At 47.2% G+C, this 22636-nt stretch overlaps 1 protein-coding gene across 4 annotated transcripts in view; it reads right to left on the bottom strand.

Annotated features, from left to right (window-relative positions):
- Dapk1 (death associated protein kinase 1) overlaps positions 1 to 22636 on the bottom strand; it is a 207803-nt gene that overhangs the window by 61580 nt on the left and 123587 nt on the right. For all 4 annotated transcript variants that reach the window (XM_008833093.2, XM_008833095.3, XM_008833094.2 and 1 more), the window contains exon 3: positions 19904 to 20125. In XM_008833093.2, the coding sequence (XP_008831315.1) occupies positions 19904 to 20125 (222 nt within the window). The remainder of the gene's footprint in view (positions 1 to 19903; positions 20126 to 22636) is intronic.

Raw genomic sequence — 22636 nt, 5'->3', positions numbered from 1 at the left:
ATTTTAACTAGCACCCCACCTCCTTCCCCAGGGGTTAAGACCACGATCCTTCAGCAAGTCTCCCTGATTCATCAGAGGGCTGGTGCTCTAGCCTAGGACTCTGCCCCAATGGCAGCAGGAATCCATAGGGTGTATGAACCCCATCAGTGGGGTGCCTGCCTCTCTCCCTTGCATGCCCCTGCCCGGCTCTGTGTCCCAAAGTTAGCCCTTTTTTCTGACTTCATTCTCCCATCAATCAGCAGTGGGTTATAGGGCTTAAAGAATAGATGATGTGAGGGCTGGACAGGTGGCTCAGCTGTTAATAGCACTGGCTGCTCTTGCAGAGGACCTGAGTTTGATTTTCAGCACCCACATGGCAACTAACAACCATCCTGAACTCCAGTTCCAGGGGGATCCGACGGCCTCTTTACCCTCTTCTAACCTCCACAGGCATTGCATGGCACAGGTGCACTTATACACATGCAGGCAATATACTCACACCCATAAAATAAAAATAAATACAATTAAAAAAATGATGTCAAGCACTGTCAAGGTGATGTCTGGCACAAGGCAGGGTCCAAAACGTGGGAACTCCTATAACAGTAAAGGAAAGAGACCACGCCCCTGTAGTATACCATGACACATGACCCCAGGGAGGCTCCACCTCAGACACAGCCCACCCCAGGTCAGCTCCAGCCTTAGGGAGGCTCAGACCTGGAAGCTCCCTCTGCCCTCAGCAGTGCGTTTCACCCAAGGTGAGGCCCGAGTGCTGAGTTTTCCAGGCAGTGGAGGGCAGTAGGGACAAGGCCTCTCCTTTGTGACCATGGTACTGTTCCTGCCTTCTCTCTTTGGTCCTCTTCAGGGCTTCCTGCCTCCACCCTCACACTGGCTGTGTTTGCATGAATTCTCACATCTTCTCTTGCCCTCAGGAAACACTGGCTGTGGTCTACGTCAGTCTTACTACAAGGCATAGCTGGGTGCAGTGTGTAAGCCCATGGATCCTTCTGGGAACTCCACTGATCGCTCTTCCTGCCTTCCCCAGGTTGTCCCCATTGCCCCAGGCTTTGGGCTCTGTCCTCCTCTGTGGCTGGCTCTCCCCTGCACCCCCTGCTAGCCTTCTCTTCCTCTCTAAATGGGGGTCTTTTTCTCTCAGTAGCTGTAGCCTCTGAGGCAGGATGACTGAAGTCAGGAAACCCCAACTCCAATCCTGCCAGATCTCAGCCTCATGGAGACTCTGATTCCATGCCTATAAACTAAGGGGGGAACAGCCACACTTTACAGTGTTGTCCTGAGGTTCAAGGATACATCTAGGCCCTTTTTGGTTCTGTTTTTCTTCCTGTTCGGCTTCTAACTAAAAATCCTTTCATAGTACCAATGGTGTGCTGGAAAATTTAGCAACAGGTTCAGTAGTAGTTAAGGTGGGACAAAGACCATTTTGGAGGGATCCTGTTGTTGGACAGGCTTGACCTCTGAATGACCAGCAACAGATGGATGTCTTCTTCTCTAGCTCCCCCAGCCCCTTTACTTCAAACTGGTTGGATCCTAAGACTCTCGGTAGGAGGGGAGGGACAGAGGGAGACAGTCATCCCTCCCACCCAATCAGTCAGCCTTAACTGCATGAAGGGGAGGGACTAAAGACAGACACAGAGGAAGGGGCTTCACCATCTTAGACCAGTGGCCACAGGTTCAGGAAACTGCAGCCAAGATGTAGGGAAAAGAAAGGCCCAAGGTGCTCATGACTTTGTAAGCAACTCTTCACTGCCATCATCTGCTCTGTTAGTAAGCTCAGTAAGTATTTTTATTCCCTAAACTGTAGCTGGGAGGAATATTTTCTCAGTTTGTTCTAAGGACAGTGGGAGGAAGAAGCCATGTGTGCGCCTCCTAGCAGTAGATTCGACTTACACCTGTCTCCATGCAGCCATTTCAAGCTACGCACAAACCTGAGTGATGGCGGAATTGAGAAGGTATGCAGAAAGCAAATCCTGTGTCCTGGGCTGGCTGGCTCTGGCATGGTGCTGACCAATGTGGTATTCTGTGTCTTCCAAAGATGGCTTACCAAGCTCTCCTGCCATGCCCCATTGCATCAGAATCTTGTCATCCTCCCTCAAGAGGTGGCATCTACGGCTCCATTCAGAGAGTGCAGGCAGGCCTTATGGCCACTTTGGACATGAGGACAATGCTGAAGTGACTATGTGCTAAGTCTACTCCCATAGGTTAGGGGGCTGCATAGTCCTACCCGAAGCCCTCCTATAAGACACAGTATGTGTAACTTGTCACAAACCACACAGAAAAGCTATGAAAAAGAAGCCACAGAGAAAGCCCCAAGAGTCCTGAATGAGAAGGCATATTGGAGTTGGATCATCCCATGAAGCAATGACATCTTCCAGAATTCCTCACCCACAAAACCATGAAAAATCTGGACTAGCCACCGGTGGCCACTTTGGCAGACACCATGGGCACCACCCATGCTCCTCCACTGAAGGACCTACTGTCCCCACTGCTGGGGGTGGCTCAGGACCTTTGTTGTTCCCCCTCCAGAGCTCTCTCTGTTGTCAAGAGCCCCTGTACTCCAGGCCATGCCTTTTCCCAGGAAGCCACCCACTCCAGTTACTGTTCAACCTGGAGCCACATACTGACCATCACACTCCTATAAAGGTTACATATGAAATGTTGCATGCTTTGTGGACACACAGTCTCTGCTGCATCTATTTAACTCTGTCAGCTCAGTATGAACATGAAAGAAACCATAAGCAATATACAAATGATTATATGTACCTGTGTTCCAGTAAAATTTTATTAGCAAACACAGGTGGTAACCTGAATTTGGCAGGTGGGTAATAATTTGCTAATGTTTGATATAAAGGCCAAGTCATTGCAGCGCAACCTGGAACATCGCTCCAGGATGATTCCAGCTCCATGGCTTCCTGCTGGCCCACTGAGCAGAACTTGAGTCTCCAAAGCAGCTGGCCTTGCCCTACCCCATCCTGCTCCTTCCTCCTGGATCTTAAATACAGTTATACTTCTCCATCTCAGCCTCTGCTTCCCAGAGACCCTAACCTGCATCCCACTAAGTTTGGAGGTAGACGACTGGACCATCCACCATGCTGAACAAAGTCAGTGTATGAGACTCAGTCAACAGAAATCAGATGTGCCCCAGACCTGGTCATCTTGTACTTGATTCTCTGTGTGGAAGTAACTTAACTCTACAACTTCCTGACTGCAGAGTGAGAGCCAAGAACAACCCTGAAGCCCCTGGAGTCAGAACCCAGGAAAGCAAAGTGGCAGTATCTAATCAAGGCAGGTGGAAAGCAGGCCCCAGTTGGTCCCCTAATTGCCTTCATCTGCCCTTTATTCAGACCGTTATTTCAAATCTTGTGTTATATACGACACGGTTCATGTTGTGGCTTGTCTACAGAGCCAAACTGTTCAGCTAAACCTGAGGGTGATCAAGAGAGGCCTCATCCCACTGGGCCAGAACCTGTCCCTAGTACTCTGAAGGCCTTATGTCTATCCTCCTTCTGTACTACATTTACAGTTATCCTCCCCCACCCCACTCCTCCTTCCTCCCAATTACACACGCATCCTCCTTCACCCCTGCTTACACGCTCACCTTCCTTCATTTCCTGTTTATACACTTATCTCTCTTCACAACAATGCAGGAAGGCAGATGCTCTGGGAGTGAACTTCTGTTCACACAACCTTTAGTCATTAATCAAAATAACTGAAACTAAGTGACTTCAGAAGGAAAGGTTTGTGAGCTTGGTAAGCACTGTTTAATCATTCACCTCCTGTTGCCGTCCCTTCAGGCCCAGAAGGTAGCAAATGGCTGGATTTTTCTTTCTTTTTCACGCAGGTACTTCTAGTCGCTTGCTCAGAAGCAGAACTCAAATGCGCACCGTGCTGTTGAATGCCAAAATAATCTTACAAAAAGAAATCAGTCCAATCCTTGGTACTTTTGCTTTTTGTTTCAAGTTTTATGTTTTGCTTGGGAGGGAAGATTGATGGAAGGAGAGATGAGCAATCTGCACAGCAGATTTAGAGAGCAAATTTATCCTCCTTTATTAGGTCTTTGAGTCAGAGAGCTTTAAATTCCAACACAAACATGGGAGGGGGTATGAAATGCATGCTAACAGGCACTTGCTGTTTCCACCGAGAGAGCTGGAAAATAGGAAGGTTCTCTCTCTTGCCATGTCTGGTACTAGCAGCAATGGCTTCCTGAAGGTTAGCCATACAGAACCTGCTAGAATACCTATAACACCTTTAAAAGCAAAGTGGACTTCCTTGGTCAGGTACACAGCAAGTGGGTCTTAGGAAAATGTATTTAAAATTTTCTCCTGGGGCTGGAGAGATGGTTCAGCAGTAAAGAACACTGGTTGTTCTTGCAGAAGACCTGGGCTCAAATCCCAGCACCCACATGGGAGCTGACAACTATCTGTAACTCCAGTTCCAGGGTATCCAACCACCTCTTCTGATCTCCGTGGGCATTGCATGACACGGGTGCACTCACCTACATGCAGACAATATATGCATACACATAAAATGAAAATAATAAATAAAATATATTTTTTAAAAATTTCTCCCAACTATCCTTTTTTAAGAGTCCAATCTCTAAATTAAAACACCTGGAAGTCTCTGACACTTGTTAGCAATTGCCCCAAATATGACAGGATTCAATTCTGGGTTATCTTTGGTCATAATCTACAAGGCAGAGGACTCATAGCTGCAGGCCAATTACTAGATTTGGCCTAGTAATCTAGTAATTACTAGATTACTTTTCAAGGCAGTTGCCAGATTCTCCGAGGTTGGTCTGCATGTCCCCATTTGGTGCCACAGACCCAGTTCACGTGGTAGGTGAATTAGGAGCACTTAACAAATAAAGAACTACATATGCTCTGCTGGGCCCAGGCCCAGGCCCAGGCCCCAGACTGCCAGGGCACATGCTGGGAAGGTAGCATGGCAGAGGCATGAACTGGCCTTAGTACAAAAATTCCCTAGGGGAACTGTGGTCACAGGTGTGCATGATTGGAAAGAATGTCGTCTCTCTAGGCCTCAACATTGCTATCTATAGAATGAGAGGGTTGAACATCCAATCAAGTAGTTCACTTAACCTCAGTGCACCTAATAACAATTAAGGAAATTTTTAAATAAAATTTCCTGGCACCTCACCTGAATGAGGGCTCAGAATCTGCACTCAATTTGGTGATGTGCACAGACCATGCTCTAAGAAGTGGATCTCTCAGCTCCCTTCCGGCGCTGGTATTTATTAGATTCTATGCCTGTCAAACCTGGGTTCAATCACTGGAACCCACAAGGTAGAAGGAGAGAACTGACTCCTGAAAGTTGTCCTCTGAACTCCACATATGTGGCATGGCATATGTGCCCCCCTAATTAAATGAATAATAAAAATGGTAATTTTTTAAAAGAATCCTATCTCCTATAATCATGAGGGCATAACCTATGAAGTATGATTAAAATATGACCAATATGAAAAAGGGCAATTTAAAGCAATTGTTTTTACTCATGAATGAAGACGCAGAATCACGACTTTCTTTCGGCTATAAGACAGGGACAGAAAGCAGACTAGTTAAAAGAAAATGCATGGTGGTTTGTTCACAGCAGCAGGTACTACCCAATAAGGGCCAGACGACATCATGGACTTACTAAAAGCACGGGGCAGCTCCCCACACAACACAAATAACAGTCCCAAGTGCTACCAATTAAAGGATCACCCAAACCCCTGACTTTACTCCTTCATGCTCAAGTTGAAGGCCAAACAATCAAACGGCAGTTTTCTGGGCAGATTCTTAAACAGGAGGCTGCTGCTGGCTACATGAAATACTTTTTTTAAAAATCCTTACATTTTGTTTTTAACTTGAGGAAGCATGTGTAATATAATGAGACATTTATAAAACAAGACTGCAAACCCAAATCCCTTTCTTCCTCTTTCAGGAACAGAATCTGCCTCTCTCTACCAATGCGTAGATCAAAATAATGACTGACCTTGGAAATGTGCTTCAGGTTCAAGTACAAGTTCTAAGAGCCAGCTCTAGAGGAGAAGCCCTTCCCAGTTGCTGCAAAATATCACATGGGGCTGCTGTCTGCCACTTAGACAGTGGGCTTCCACATGGCACCCTGCAGGGTGTCTCCAGTGGGCGAGCATTACACGTACAATAGACTGGCATAAACTCCCCCCACACCCCAACTCTGAGCACTTGCTCATTTTCTGATTCTCTACCTACATTTTCATTTCCATAAGAAGGGTTGGGGGATCATGAGAGAGAGCACCCAGGGAAACAAATGAACGGATGGGGGAGGTAACATAAAAATATTACAAGCAGATGAAGTCAGAATTTGTTTAAAGATCTCAGAAACAAAAATGATCATGCCCATCTGTTCAGCAAGGAAAACAGGAGAAAACCCCAAGGTAGAAAAGCACAAGCCTCTGCAGACAATGGCTCAATGTGCTTCTCAATGTAACCAGAGGATGCGCACTAAGATGGCAACTGACAGGAGCCCTGATACAGGTGAGGCTTTAGGGAGGAACAGGCGTTTCAGACCTGGGGTTGCCCAGGCTTCATTTGCAATGGAGGTAGGAAAGAGGCAAACAGGGCCCCAAGTGTTCACATGGGGTGATGTCATAAGCAAATTCAGATGAGAAAAACCAGATGCAAGCAAGCCAGAAAAACAGCCTAGGGTCCAAGAGAATTCTTAGTGATCTGTACTGGGGATAATGTGTAGATTTAACACTTGAAGGATGAGGCGCGCCACCCTATCGGTCAGCACCCAAAGGACTACAGATAATCTTGGGCAATACATGTTAAGAGAGACTCAAAGTTGGAAAACATCCAGAAACGTCACATTGGGATTGGGAGTATCAGCTCAGCGGTAGAATCTATGCTTGGAATACTCTAGGTCCTGGGTCTGATTCTCCAGCACCGAGAGCAAGGGAGGAAGGAAGGGAGGGAGGAAAGAGGGGAGGAAAGGGAGATACACTCCACAAGGAAGACAACAAAGAATGTGTCCCTGCCCCCCCACTTGTGTCCCCCCCAGAAGTTTGGGGGTACAGAAATGCTTGCTTCAGTTGACCCCAGGAAAGAAGGAAATCTTGACTAGCTGGTTCAGACAGGTAGTCTACTAGAAAACATATAACCCTATGGGTACCAGATCCTAGAATTCAGTGGCCGAGTCTCCAGCTGTGTTGCCATGGATGGTTTACAGGTAAGATTCACAGCCCTCAGCCTTTCTACATGGGCCCTTGGTGTTGCATTAACTTTCCCTGGGGAGACTTGAACAAACATCTGTTCACCCCAGATAGGGTGCTGGTGAAAAACCAAAGACTCCACCCAAGCCCAACTCAGTGAACTGATGAGTTTATGAGGCTTATTTACAGGAGTGTGGGGAATACTCTGAACAGCTGCATCACCACATAATCTCACTCATCATGGAGCCTTACTTTGAGTTAACCTTCCACTTTTTTTCCCCTCCTTTTGAAGCAGGGTCTCCCTGTAGCCCCAGCTGTCCTGGAACTCACTATGTAGACCAGGCTGGCCTTGAACTCACAGAGATCCACCTGCCTCTGCCTCCCAAGTGCTGGGACTCTGGCATCTCCCAGCTGGGGTAGGGGACAGAGAGTGAAGGCTAGAATGCCAGGTGAAGACTCGCAAGATGGCAGTGGGTTCATATTATACCCAGAGAGAAAAGTCATATGACAACACATAGGGTGACCAGCTTGACCTTGAAGATGGACATCTCTAGGTAAAGACAGCCTCGTCCATTTAGCCCAATGGCCCAAATCAACAGTCATGTTCAAAGCACTGATGAGAAAGGTAAGGAGAAGCACTGTAGGCAGTAATCCTGGGGCAGGTGAATGAGTAGAAAAGAACTGAGACAAGATCCACCTTCCACTTGGTCCATGCAAATATCTTGGACTGAACAAAGTATTCACACCAGGGGAAATGAAAACCCAATAGACAGAAAGCCTGCAGCATATGCCAAGCCTCTTTTTACTTTAATGGCTTCAGCCCAAGCTTCAGAGACCCACAGTAAGAATTAGGCCAATCGAAAGTGGGGCAAACTGAAAAGCTGGGGCAGCCAGATATCTCTTCAGCTTGGGTAATTATAAATGGTGTTAGAACAAAAGGCCAGTGGGACATAAACCAAGCTGAGGCAGCCATAGATGGAGGATGATTCCAAAATCAATCTGTCTGTAGTTGAAAACAAGGGGAAGCTAGTCTCCAGGGGGTGCCTGAGATTCAGCTCCTCCTTGACTAGGTTGAATTCTCCCTGGGTCCAGTAAAGGAGCTTAAACGATAACTGCTGACTGTCATTAATGATCTGGAACCCCAGGACAAAAGTCCACTAGCCCATCTGACAGAGCACAGCCAATCCAAGGGGCTACACTGCCCCAGAGATGTGAAGAGCTGAGCTTTTAATGGGCACAGAGAACAAGGTCTTTCCCTTAGTTTTGAGAATGCGTTTGAGAGGAGGAAGAAGAGCTAGAGAAGAAGGAGAAGAGATGTTGGGAAACCCTGCTGTTAAGGTTGTAGTTCTCCATGTCTGGATAGCCCTAGGGGGCTCGGCACCAAATGGAAGGACTCCCCTTTTCAGCAGGGGGCCTCCTGCTCTCTTCCTGGCTTACCTGGAAAGTGCCACCAAGCACGGATGCCTGACCTTATTTGGAACATGACCTTTGGCATAGTTACCTGCAATAAAACCCCCAGGTTTTTTCTATATGACAATTAGGCATTGCCCTATAGCTGGATGATAGGAGCCCACTGCCACATGTAAATAAAGCATACTATGAGCACCTATCAATCAACTGAGGCTTTGGCTACTGCCTCCACACTATAATTTCTCTAGTTCTCCCACTGAATAAATGGAGCTGTTTCACTGAGTCTGGAGCTGTATCACTGCGTCTAGAGCTGTTTCTCCCCGGAAGGGCTTTCTTCCGTCAGTGCTCACTGGCCGTCCTGACTCCGTTCGCCGCCTCTGCTCCCCCTGCCCTCGTGGACCGGTGGCCAACGACCCTCGAAGAGAGGGAGAGACCCCCGCAAAGAGAAGGAAGCTGGAAGAGCTGAGATTCACTCGGGGGTGATGAGGCTTGCTTTCTTGGTTTCTAGATCTGAGTGCTGAAGAACCCAACCCCTGGGAGATCAAGAATGAGAGAGACCAGAACCTAGGAAGAGCGCATAAAGCTAAGGGCTTCCAGCCGACCACCTAAGTGGAAAAGAAAGGAAGAAATCAATCTGCAACCCTGCTGTGCTGGAAAGGGGACTGAGCAGAAAGCCACCCCCAACCAGAGGCCTCTCAAGGAGGAAGAAGGGACCTCGATGTTCCTTTAACAACAAAGTCCAGGGCCATGAAAGAATGCCATCATGGGTCGAGAGGCCTTTGATCATCTTTCTTTCCTTCCTAGCATGAACACGGATTTAGCCCCTGCTATATGGTGGGAACTATATTACACTACACATCCAGAACAAGTTCAGCCACCCACTTCCGAGTGACACTAGCGTCGTATGACAGTGCCAGGCCTACAGTAGGTTTTCAACTCCTATGGCCTGCAAACCCACCCACTGTTCTTCCAGTCAGCTTGTCCCAACCCACACACTACTGTGAATATAATGTCCTGTGTCCCAATGCTTTAAGGTTCAAAGGGAACATTAGCTAACAAACTACCTGTTCCCATTGTAGGAAGTTATTTCTTGTACTTCATTTTTTTTCTTTTTTGAAAAAAATCTTTTTGAGGCAGGGTCTCCTCCCTGTAGCCCCAGCTGGCCTGAAACTCACTATGTAGACCAGGCTGGCCTCAATCTCACAGAGATTCGCCTGCCTCTGCCTCCCAAGTGTTGGGATTAAAGGCATGAGACACCATGCCTAGCAACTTGTTACTTTTTTTTTTTTTTAGCAATTTCTTTTCTTTTTTTAAATTTTATTTATTATTATTTTATGTGTATGCATGTATTGCCTACGTAGGTAAGTGCACCTGTGTCGTGCAATGCCCACGGAGGTCAGAAGAGACTGTCGGATCCCCTGGAACTGGAGTTATGGACAGCTGTTAGCTGCCATGTGGGTGCTGGGATTCAAACCTGGGTATTCTGCAAGAACAACCAGTGTTCTTAACCGCTGAGCCATCTCTCCAGCCGCCATCAACTCATTACTTTTAATGATCAAATAACAGTCTGCTGTACAGATAACCACATGTTCTTCACTGGCTGATGGTCATTTGGCTGGTTTTCAGAGGGGGCCTATCATAAACAGTGCTACTACAAACATTAACATTCCTATGTATGTGAAGTGACTTTTTCATCCCTCCTGAGGGCATGCCTAAGGATGGAAATGCCAAATCATTGTGCTGAGCAATCATTCTAATCAACAGTGTTTGGAGCCCCTGGAGCTAGAGTTATGGACAGTTGTTAGCTGCCATGTGGGTGCTGGGATTCAAACCTGGGTATTCTGCAAGAACAACCAGTGTTCTTAACCGCTGAGCCATCTCTCCAGCCGCCATCAACTCATTACTTTTAATGATCAAATAACAGTCTGCTGTACAGATAACCACATGTTCTTCACTGGCTGATGGTCATTTGGCTGGTTTTCAGAGGGGGCCTATCATAAACAGTGCTACTACAAACATTAACATTCCTATGTATGTGAAGTGACTTTTTCATCCCTCCTGAGGGCATGCCTAAGGATGGAAATGCCAAATCATTGTGCTGAGCAATCATTCTAATCAACAGTGTGTGTGTGTGTGTGTGTGTGTGTAAGTTTCAATTTCTCCATTTCCTGACCAACACTTGATATGGTCGTTTTATTATAACCATCCTAATAGGTTGGCATCTTTATGGTTCTGAATTACATACTTTTAAATTTTTAAATTTATTTTGGGTATGATGGGGGACGGGACGGGACATGTGCACATACCACAGCATGTGTGTGGAGATGAGAGGGCAGAGGAGGAAATGAAGCTCAACCAAGAAAGAGAAATAGGTACAGACTGCTTCCCATCTCCAAAAAGCACCCTCTCAGTTGTATGGATTACATGCAGGGATGCCCAGCATCATCAAGATGGCTCTTATTCCTTCAGATGACAAGGGTACCAAGGGGCAGAGAAGACAGGATAGGCAGAGTATCCTGAAGGGAGCATCATCCTGGCAATGGGAAGCAACTTCCTGCTAAAGAACCCGTATCTCTCTGCTTTGCCCTCCATGTTTCTACCACCCCCACTCCAGTAACATACTCCATAAAGTAGAAAATTAGAAAAAGGGAAGGGAGACAGACTTCCAAAAAGGAAATACAAATTAAGAGGAAAAAGTAATGCGAGGCTGTCTCCAGAGGCATTTCTCTCTGCTTTCTAAACAACATTTTATATGAATGAAAGATAAAAGGGGGCGTCTGAGGGGCACCTGAATACTTCTAGAAAGCTCTGTTGGGGATACTAGTTAACAAGGCAGTTCCAGGGATCTGAACTGGAGTGCCAGCTGTGGGTGAAATATCCCCAGCGTCTTGGCTCCAGCCCTGATCCCAACCATCATCAACCAGAATTATGGGTAAAGGGGAGCCTGAGTATGGGTGCTATGTGACCAATGTGGAAGAAAGTCAGGCAGAAAGTTTGAGCAGAGCCTGGATAGCCCTCAGGCCTACAAAGAAACGGAGCTACAGCAGCTGACACAGCAGCTGACACGGGGCAGGACAGCAAGGGACAGCGAGGAGAAGGGCTGAGCAAGAGGTACCAGTGTGTCTGAGGGTAAGCCATAGTTCCATGGAGTTCCCTTCTGTCCCAACCTCAAGATATGAAGATCCATGAGAGGCTGACAGGAAGAGAAACAAGATGTGTGAGGCAACCGTAGGCATCTAAGAGCAAGTGTGAACAGGTCACAGGCACCACACTATGGACAAGCCAGTGGCCCTGCGCACCTGACTAAGGACAGATACTGGCTGGAGGGTAAGCACGGAGCCATGCACTCCAACTTTCGCAAACCTAAGGATCATACTTATCTTGGAAATAAGCAGAAATTCCACAGAGTCCACATCATATCAGACATTAAAATTATGAATAGATCCTTAAAACTGTACCCCTGAGAGTCCAGACAGACATAGTCCTGTTTCCATTTCTTTTTTTCCAGTTTTTCTTAAGATCATCCAAGAATCAACTCACGCACTTCAGTGAATAAAAATACCAATGTAAATAACCAAAAGGAACACTTTTCAAGTAGCCTGGCCAAAAAAAGAAGTGTGGGAAAAGACATGCACATGAAGTTTCAGTTCTCAAGAGCATACCTGAGTGGAAAGTAAACTACTTTACGTGATTTGATTCTGTTGGGAAAGGTTGAGGCTGCTGCCAAACATTCTTACTTCTCTGCCCTTGCCTAATAAGAGATATCTCTGGGGCAGGATGCCAGAGGAGCTCGGGAAATTGCCTTCCAAAATAAAAGCAAAGGTTCAAAAAGTCAAAAGGACTATCTGCAACTCAGAGTGCCAGCAGGAGCAATCGTGGGAGAAGGTACTCCTTTGTGTGGGCACAGGGGAGAGGCAGGAACACGGTGTGTGGAAGGTCTTCGCCCCAGAAGCCTCAAGGATCAGCTTCCTACATCACAGTCAGCTCCTGTGTTTGTCACTTTGCATATGGTGGGGAGACATCATGTTAATAACTGCTTTTGTTTCTTGAAAGGCTCTCATAGTTCTGGGTTTGCTGATCAGACCAGGTCAGTGTGCATTCCTCTCCAGGCTTGCAGCATGCTGATAGAAAATGAAAATTCACACCCCTCTGGGTTTGGCTAAGAAGCAGGGAATGAGCCGGCTGAGCATCCATCTTGCAGGAGGTGCACAAATGTTTGAATACAACTTGGTAGTTGTTTGTTGTGAGCAACTCTATCCTAGAATTTAATTCAGTCAAAGTCAGAGAGGTAAAAAGAATAGTTGTTCAATGGGGGTAGAGCTTCAGTTTGCCAAACAGAAGGTGTTTCGGAGATCCCTGGCACAACAGGGTGTGTGCATTAATGCCACCCACTGTAGCGCACTGTAGACATGGTTGGGATGGTAAGTTTTATGTTAAAGAGTTTTCTACCATGATATATATGTATATGGTGGTAAACAACTGAAGAAGACACCAATGCCAAACTCTGGCCTCCACAGGTGTACACACACACTCTCTCCCATACACGTGTATATGTACATGTATACCACACATGGGTGTGGTGGCACACACCTTTAATCCCAGCACTCAGGGAGGAGAGGTAGGCGGACCTCTGTGAGTTCAAGGCCAGCCTGGTCTACACAGTGAGTTCCAGGACAGCTGGGGCTACAGGGAGACCCTGTCTCAAAAAGACCCCCCCCAAACAAAAATTTAATATAATAAGTAAAATTTAAGCATTTAAATGGGAAAAAATGCATTTTTGTTTTTCATGATCTGCTCTGGGCTCCAATCACAGCAGAATATACGAATTAAATGCCAATTGTTCTGGCAGAAGACCCGGGTTCGAATCCCAGCACCCATGTGGCCGCTAACAACTATCTGTTAACTCCAGTTCCAGGGGATCTGACAGCCTCTTCTGTCCTCCATGGGCATTACACCACACAGGTGCACTTACCTACATGCAGGCAATACATGCACACACATAAAATCAAAATAATAAATAATTTTTAAAAAAAAAAATGCCAATGGGGAAAAGAGAACAAATGAGGAATTAGGATCAGAGGACCAACCTGGTGTGATTTCTTCCAACGGTACACCATATCTATTCTTAAGTGGTAATGTTACCATTTTTACTTCCTAATCTTCACATGGCAGCCTTTAAGAGGACTGACTGAAAGCTGCTATGGTGGTCATGGAAGCAGGCCCTTCTACATGCTAAACAGAACCTCTACCCTTCTTCAGCCCGCCATCCAGGCCTCTGTTTGAAGAGTCTGCTGCACAGGCTTTCTCATGGCACCACTGTACAGTGGTTCAGGTTTTGTTGCTAAGAAGCTACAGGATTTGAAGTTAAGTTGTGAGTAGTTTGCCTGTCTAAAATTATTTCTGGTCACTCATCGCTTCTGTGTCAGGGGCACTAGCAAAGTGCCACAGCTAGGAGCTTAAAAGAACTTATCATCTCATGGGTCTACAGGCCAGGAGTCCAAAATCAAGAACCTTCACACTGCTCTCTTGGTTTGGAGGAGGCCCAGGCACTTTGGTTTGTGGCTCCATCACTCCAGTGTCCTGTCTCCCTGCATCTCCGTTTGCCACCAGCCACATTAGAGTACTGTCCTCGTCTGCCCCAGTACGACTTCATCTGAACCGACCACAGCAGAAGCCACTCTTCTCTGGAATATAGTCACGTCTGAGGAACTGTCAGGTAAGAATTTCAGTATATTTGTGGATAGGACATAATTCAACCCTTAACAGTGTCTCAAAGGACAGAGCCCAAAGCAGTCATTACAACTACCTCAGAATATGCTAAAAATATAAAATTCTTGGCTGGGGATGTGGCTCAGTGGGCAGAATGCTTCCACAGCATGCAGGAAGCCCTGGGTTGGATCCCTAGCATTACACAAGCTCAGGCACAGTGGTGCAGCCCTGTAACCCCAACACTGGTGAGTTAGAAGAAGGAGAATCTCCTGAACTGATCGAGGTCATCTCAGCTATACAGCAATTCAAAGCTAGCCTGTAATAATGAAATTCTGTCATAAATAAATAAGCAAATAAATACTCTTGGGCCCTAGGCTGAAGCTCTAGAAACAGTCAAAGGCCTATATTCTGACAGCCCTCCAGGAGACTCTAATGCATGTTAATATTTGGAAATAATGTTGTCTCCACTACACTGTACACGGTTTTAAATTGGTTTCTAGTGTTAACTGTGCAACTTGTAAGCCTTTGCAGCTGTGTCTGGGTTTATCTCCCCGTGACTCCTCCATGGCACAGCTCAGCTGATGACACTGCTAATATGACACCGTTCCCAGTTCCCAGTGTCATTATTGCTTAGTCTGTTTGTGAACAGTACGAACTGACAGTCAACATTAAAAACCCAGAATAGTCTTTTTCTGAAAGATCAGGCTACTCTGGATTGTAAACTCCATTTGTGAGCAATTAAGTGATCGGTGGTTGTCCCCTTGAGCAGGAGCACTGAGGACTTCAGTCAGCCATGGTCTCCACCATTCTCTGGTGTCTCCTGACACTGAGGCATCACGGTCCCTGCCATGAGCATTTCCACTGCCTGCTGAACCCTAGGAACATTTGGACTTGAATGGGTCTGCCTGATTTCTCAGGGCACTTGGGTGTGAATGACGGTGGGTCAGGAGAGAGTAAGGGAAAAAAGTACACCACTATCCAGTGTTATCAAGAAGCCTAAGGCTTAGGAGCAGCCAGTTTAGGAGTGCAATGCTAGAAGCCAGTGTCTCTGACTGACACATCACCACATACTTAAGAAACAGCATCAGTGTTCACATTCGGATCAGAAGTATCCTTTGAAAGCTTGGGTGTGCAAGGCTTGGTCCCCCACCTGAGGTCTATTGGCAAGGGTTAAGCTTTTAGGAGGTGGGGATCAGTGAATGAAGTGAGGTCATTGGGGGTACCCCTGAAGGATATTGGAATCCCAGCCTCTCCTCCCTCTCCCTCTCTCTGTCTGCTTCCTGGCCACCACGATGTGACCAGCTCTGTTCTAATTCACGCTCACCACCACAATGTGGTGCCTAGCTGCCGGTCTCCAAGTGACAGGGCAAAGCAACTGTGGACTGGAAGCACTGAAACTGCAAGTCAAAATGAAGCCATTCCTTCTTTCAATTTGATCATGTCAGGTATTTGTCACAGCAATGGGAAACGGAGTTAGTCCATGTTAAGTCCTACAAGTTTGGCTTCACTGTTCACCAGGTAACAAGGTGAGTTATGAAATGACTCAAGCACATGTCAACATTTTGTAGTGGATTACCCACGTGATGAAGTGGGTGGGCAAGAACACCCCAGAAGGGAATCTTTGTCTTGGCACGACTTCATTAAACAACAATGGTGTGCAGAGGTCGTGAAATTGTGATTGTAGGAGGACACGTAGGCCTCCTTCATATTTATTCTGTGCTGAACTGCAATAGTAGACCTGCCACGAAAAGATTTTTCTAGGGCCTGGAGAGATGGCTCAGTGGCTAAGAGCGCTGGCTGCTCTTGCAGAGGACAGGGTTCAGTTCCCAGCACCCACATGGCAGCTAACAATGGTCCGTAATTCCAGCTCCCAGGGATCCCGCGGCCTCTGTGGGCATTGGATGCATGGTGCATTTAACACGCACACAGGCAAAACACTCATACACATGAAATAAAAATAAATAAATACACAATTTTTTTTTTGAAAACTGAAAAGACTATTCTATGACTATTCCACAAGCAAGTGTGTGGAGGGGAGTTTGCTTTAAAGTTACTTTGTTACTTTTCAGGATTGTAAAGAATTTAAGGGGCAGGGCCTGGCCTAGGATTTGACCACTTTGCCTTTAACAGAAACAAAAGTATTATCTGCACAGTGGTCAGCAAACCCATCTTCTCAGATCCTTAGAGGGAAATCCTGGAAATCTCTTGCTCAAGGGAAGATTGGCCATTGTGCTGGATAGCTTTAGTGTCAACTTGACACACCTGGGTTGAGAGAGCCTCAACTGGGGAATTGCCTCTATTGGACTGGCCCGTGGCCATGTCTGAGGGGCATCTTCTTGATTGTTGAGTGATATGGGAGGGCTGGCTGGGCTCCCACAGTGGACTGCACTGTGGGTGGTGCCACCCCTGGGCAGGTGGGCCTGTGTTGCATAAGAAAGCAGGCTGAGCAGGGGCCAGGGGAGCAAGCCAGTAAGCAGCGTTACTCCATGGCCTGTGCTCCAGCTCCTGCTTCCAGGTTCTTGCCCTGAGTTCCCACCTTGGGCTCCCTGATGAACTGTGACCCAGGAGATGTAAGCTGAATAAACCCTTTCCTCCCCAAGTTGGTAGTGGTCAGAGTGTTTTGTCACAGCAATGAAGAAACAAACTAAAACAGCCATTTTGTTATAGTCAGACCTTCAACTGATTGGATGAGGCCCATCTACCTTAGGGCGGTCCTTCTGCTTCAATGGATCTCCCAGTTCATAGGCTAATTTCACCCAAAACCACCCAGAGCGGTTGACCTAACATCTGGGCAGCCCATGGCTCAATCAGTGACACATACAAATAACCACCCAAACAGGCCAGGCAGTATAGGAGGCAAGAACAGCAGCTCCCGGGAGATGATGGAATCTATGGAGAACACACCACAGATTCGCCTAACCCAGTGGGGAAAAGCCCTCCTGAAAACCTTTCTGCCCATGTCCAGCAGCTGCTCCAGGTGAACTTGCCAGGTTTTATTCAAGGTCACCACACAACTAGCAACAAAAAGCTGTGTGCCACCACACACCTAACCACATGCCTCCAAACAAAAATATAAACTCTGCTGGGTGTTGAAGGCTGGCAGGGCAACTGAAATTATCTACTCTTAGGGAGACTCTAAAATGAATCTTCCACATGTCCCAGCAATCCCACTCATAAGTATTTACCCAAGAAAAACGGAAACTTGTGTTGCTACAACAAACTGAGTGCTGAGAGCAGCTTTACATGTGACAATGAAATACAAGAACCAGCCCAAATGTCCACTGGATGGACAGATGACAGAATACCACTCAGCAGTGAAAAGGGCACAAAGTACATGCAAATCTCAGAAGTACTCCGCTGAATTAGAGAAGCTAGCTTCAGAGGTTGCACACTGTGATTGTATTCACATATTTTCAGAAAGACAAAACAGTACTGATGAAGACCAGCTTAGCAGTTTGCTAGGGCTTAGGAAGTAGAGGGTAGGGTGATTATAAAATAGTTCAAGGGACACTGGAGTTTCCAGAGGCACAGGAATATACACAAGATTCTTCTGTATCTTGTTCTAAGAAATAGGCACTCGATCTGCATTTGTTAAGTTTCATAGTTATACACCCTTCCTCAACAACACATTTACCACATGGCACACATTTTAAAACATGAATTGTATGGCATCCTTACGCCCAGGGTGAATGCACCTTACACAAAACATGAGAGGAAGGGGCAAGTCACAGGGGGACCAGAACACACAACATGGCAAGTGCAAAGGCCCAGTCAGGTCCCTTTCAAATATTTGGATATTATGAAAAGAGTTTAAGTGATGTTCCCAAGCTGCTGCCACTGCCCGGAAATTCTGAGAAAGGGCAGAATACTGGTTCTGAAAGCTGCTCTCTCCAGGCACTCAAGGACTCTATGGCACAGCACTTGTGGGGGGTAGTTGGGGAGGGTGTTTAAAAACAGACTGGGATCAGCCCTGCATGCCTGGCCTCTGATTGTCCCCCAGGTTCTCATCTCCCCTTCTGCCTGGGACTGGGGAAGCCACACGAGGCCACAGTGAGGGCTGGCCACAAAGGATGCAATCCTTTTCCTCTGCCATCACCTTAGCAGGTTTCCACTCGCTCTCCTTAAAGCCCTGCTTCCCTTACAGCTAGGCTTCCAGGAAGGGAGGGACAGCACTGTTCACAGTGGCTGCTTCTGGATGCATTCTGGGATTTCTGTATCAGTCTGTGAAGCCACAGACACTGTGACATATCTATAGAGCGCTATACAGCCACTGGACAACCAACAGAGCAGGAGGGGTCCAGCCCCAATTGTCACCAGTGCTGGGGTTGATTACTGAGGAAGGGGGAAGGAGAGGAGGAGGGAGGAGGAGGGAGGGAGGGAGGAAGGGAAAGGAAGACAAGGAGGAAAGAAGGGAGGGGTGGGGAGAATTTGTGGTTGTGACTGTAAATGAAAGCTGTGGAGACCACAGCCACCACACAAAGCCCCAGCTCCTGCTGTGTGGTACCTGGGGCCTGGCTGACTGCCCTGCAGACCTCCTTTAACTTCTCAGTTCTTAACAAATCATCAACAACTAGGGGCAATCGTGTGTACTTTTAATCCCAGCTACAGGGGAGACTGAGACAGGAGGATCACTTGAACCCAGTTTCAGAGCAACCCTGAAAGCATAGAAGACTCCATCTCAAAAATATGAAATGAAATGAAGATAACTGAGATGTGTACAGAGCAAAGGGGCTGCGGGCTAGTGAGGGGGCACATCCAAACTTGGCAAGTTCCAAGGGAATGGACGGGACCTATCACCACCAGGGATCACCCAGGACAGGCTGTCACTAGGTCTTCATTCAATCCATCCCTCTTCCCTCAGGTTAGCACCCAAAATGCCTAGAGACTCCTCAATGCACCTTAGATGGGTTCCTCCTCTCGCCTACCAAATGGGACTTGGTCACAGTGGGCTCCCTCACAGCACAGTCAGGCAAGAAACCAGAGAAAGAAACCAGAAGCAGTGAGAGCAATGCTCGTCAATCAGCTGCCCGTGGCAACATCGGACAGGCAAGGCAGAGAAAATCAGCACCGTGCTTAAAACAAGACCCACAGTCACATCTCAGAGCTCGGCTTCAGCTTCACCCATTAGTATAATTAGCATTGACAATTCCAACAGTTGTAAAAGCATGATGAGTGTGCCTGCGCGTGTGCGTGTGTGTGTGTGCGTGTGTGTGAGAGAGAGAGAGAGAGAGAGAGAGGAGAGAAAAATGGGGTAGATGGGACATCAAAGTCCACCGAAGAGAGACCACATGCATGAAGCTTATGGGAAATGCATGAAGTAATATGTGCTCGTGGCAGAGGTGAGTCTCAGATAAAGAGATCAGTCCCAAGATTTGGAGACCCTCTTGCAAATCAGATGGCATCTGATTAATGGAAGCTGCTCTGCAGAACTTTCAGGCAACAGTAACTTAAGGCTTAGGTAGGGCAGCTTGAAGCTGTTCTTAAAAATGGCCTGGTTGGGTTAGCCATGTCCTGTGTAGCCCTGCGACCCTCCCCATCAGCATCCCTCCTCACACATGCCTGCCACCATCAGCATCTCTCCTGGCCACCGCAAGGGACACTCACAGCTCCAGAATCAGAATGACATCGGTCTTGTTCTCGTAGACCTCGTGCAGGGTGATGACATTGGGGTGCTGGATCTCCTTCAGGATGCTGACCTCCCGCTCGATGTCCTCACGGCTCACACCCCGGCGGCTGGATTTGGTCCTCCTTTTCTTGATGAACTTGGCCGCATACTGGAGACCAGTGCTTTTCTCCCGGCATTTCTTCACAACTGCGAACTGCCCGCTGGCAAAGAAAGATGGAGCTGTGTTTAGGGTTGGCTGAAGACAGGGCCTGAGTGGGGACACAACGGGGAGACAATGGGGGAGACAACGGAATCCTGACTAGGAAAGCTCGAATGGTGGAGAATTAACAAAGGACGAGGGAACACTTCTTACTGTGCGTATTGTAGTTTTATTAAGCCTATTTCTTCATGAACAGTGTTGAACGGAATAAATATTTCCTTCCTTCCTCCCTTCCTTTCTAGTATATCTGATTGAACGGGTGGTCCTGCCCGCCTGCATGTCTACACTGTTTTCCTCTTTTCCTTCCATTTTGGATCCTGGGGCAGCAGGAAGAAACATGTATCTGACCTGTTTCAACAAATTCTTTTTTTTTATATGTCTAGTCACAGAACCAGGATCGAGACCAGGAAATTGGCAGAGAACACATAAGACTCCATCTTGTGAACACATTTCTAGTACCAGTATTAACCAAAACAGCCAGAGGCAAGGGAAAGTATATAAAGCTGTTCAGAGGCAGAGGATTCATGCATGGTAGAGCTCTGCTGGCTGTTTCTCCACCCTGTTCACCCAGGGATCTCTGTGGTTCCGGGCTGATGGCTGCACTTTCAAAGAAAGTCTGGGTCATGTGATCTAGACTAAGTCAATCAGAGCAGTGTATTCTCCTTGATCCAATGATGGACGTCTGACCTAGTAAAACCTGAAGAATAAGGGGACAAAGACTTTTTAAGACTCTTCTCATGAACACTGAACTATATCTATAGATGCCAAGGTGGCTGTCAGCTGTCTGGGAATCATGAGGAGCAGCTCGGGATTTAAAGACTGATCTGCACAGGCGGCACCAATGGAGGGCAAGAAACCAGCTCTGTGGGAACAGCAAAGAGCAGATGGGCTAGCTCAGCCTGAAGCTATATAACTAGATTTTCCAGTCATTTAGGCCAATAAATTCCCTTTTTACTAAAGGTAGTGTGAACTGGGTTGCCTGCCTCTTACAGAAAGCAGCACCCCAAATACCACAGAGCACATAACGGGAGCCGCCTGCCCATGTAGGACAGAGATTATAATAGAAGAAACAAGTGAGCAAGTGAGATCATGTGACATACGGAGGTCCCCCCGAGAGGCACTGAAAGACAAGAAGAAGAGCCTTCTGATCAGTGTCTGGCCCTCCCTTCCTCCTGACCAATGAAGGAAAGTCTGTCCACCCACAGGCCTGGACATTTCTTAGTGCCTGCTGAAGGACCTATCTTTGGCTGACTTTATTCTCTCACGTGAAAACAAAAAGGGGAAAGAAACCTAAATGAAGGATAATGTTTTGATGTTAAAAAGTGGCTATTTTACTGCACACACATTTACTTTCACAGCAGGAGGACTCTGAAGAAAACAGAGGATTGTTTCTCTAGTAATTTTTGATGACAGGTTATTAATACTCATTTCCCACCTCCTGCAGCAGAGAGAGGGAAGCTGGAGAACAAAATACATCCGAAAGCCAGCACCTGCTACTATGAACTTGCTCAGAGTAAGGGGAGCTGGCACAGAACTATCACAACCATTTTGTAGTTTTCTCGAGAGCCAAACACGCTCCTCCACATGGTGGGGTTGCAGAGAAGATCTGCAGCGACCTGAACAGGAAACACAAGTCCAGAGAAGACCAAAGAGCATCAGGCTGCTGCCAAGCACATTCCAGGGGGCCCAGAATGGACAGGCCCAGCAGGGACAACCAAAGACAAGTATCCTAGGCCCACAGAGGCTGGGTTGTGTGTGCCTCACACATGGAGGTAGCAGCTTGGCTCAAGGCCCATTGTTTGAATCATAAGCTTTCAAACAATAAGCAACGACATTATCAACAACAATGAAACCGAAACCAGAAGAGCCACAAAAAATTCAAATGGAAGGTGAGGTTCAGAGTATGGTTTCACTTCTCAGTGTTCCATGTGGAAAGTTTTCCCTTTAAAAGGTAAAGTGATAGTGCTCAGGCAGGGCTAATCCTAAAGGCAAGGCCAGGGCAGGGCAGAACTAGGATGTGTGTGCTCCAGGGAGAGCCCCAGAGCCCTAGGGCATGCGCATGCCCCCATGAACAGTGAGGCAGAATATTTGAGCCTCATTCCCTCAACTGACAACCGATTGGGATCCCCAGATGGCAGACCCCTTTAGAGTGGAGAAACTAAGGACTGGTAGGTGGTAAAAACCCCATCCATGGCTGATGCTGGATCCTGATTAACCCTGGCCAGGGGCCCTGGAAGACTCCGGTGAAACACCCATACCCTTCCTAACACCACCCCTCTGAAAATGCCTCTCCTGTTTTTTCTCTGACTCTCTTTCCAACCCTGACCCCATCTTCCCATCATTCCTCCTCCTAGGAGTCGAGGATACTGCATATCCCTTGTGTGGGACTTGCTATTTTCTGCCTGCTTCTTTTCCGCCTTCCCAGGACTGTGGATTTCCAGAGTACCCAGGTCTCCAGGCTCCCTATCTGTCTCCTCCCACCCCATCCTGAGTACATACTGCCTTACAGGAC

Source organism: Nannospalax galili, unplaced genomic scaffold (genome assembly GCF_000622305.1).
Source record: "Nannospalax galili isolate Female #2095 unplaced genomic scaffold, S.galili_v1.0 scaffold1096, whole genome shotgun sequence".
Lineage (NCBI taxonomy): Eukaryota > Metazoa > Chordata > Mammalia > Rodentia > Spalacidae > Nannospalax > Nannospalax galili.
Note: the sequence above shows the minus strand (reverse complement) of the source record. Positions and strands in the feature narration are given on the sequence as shown.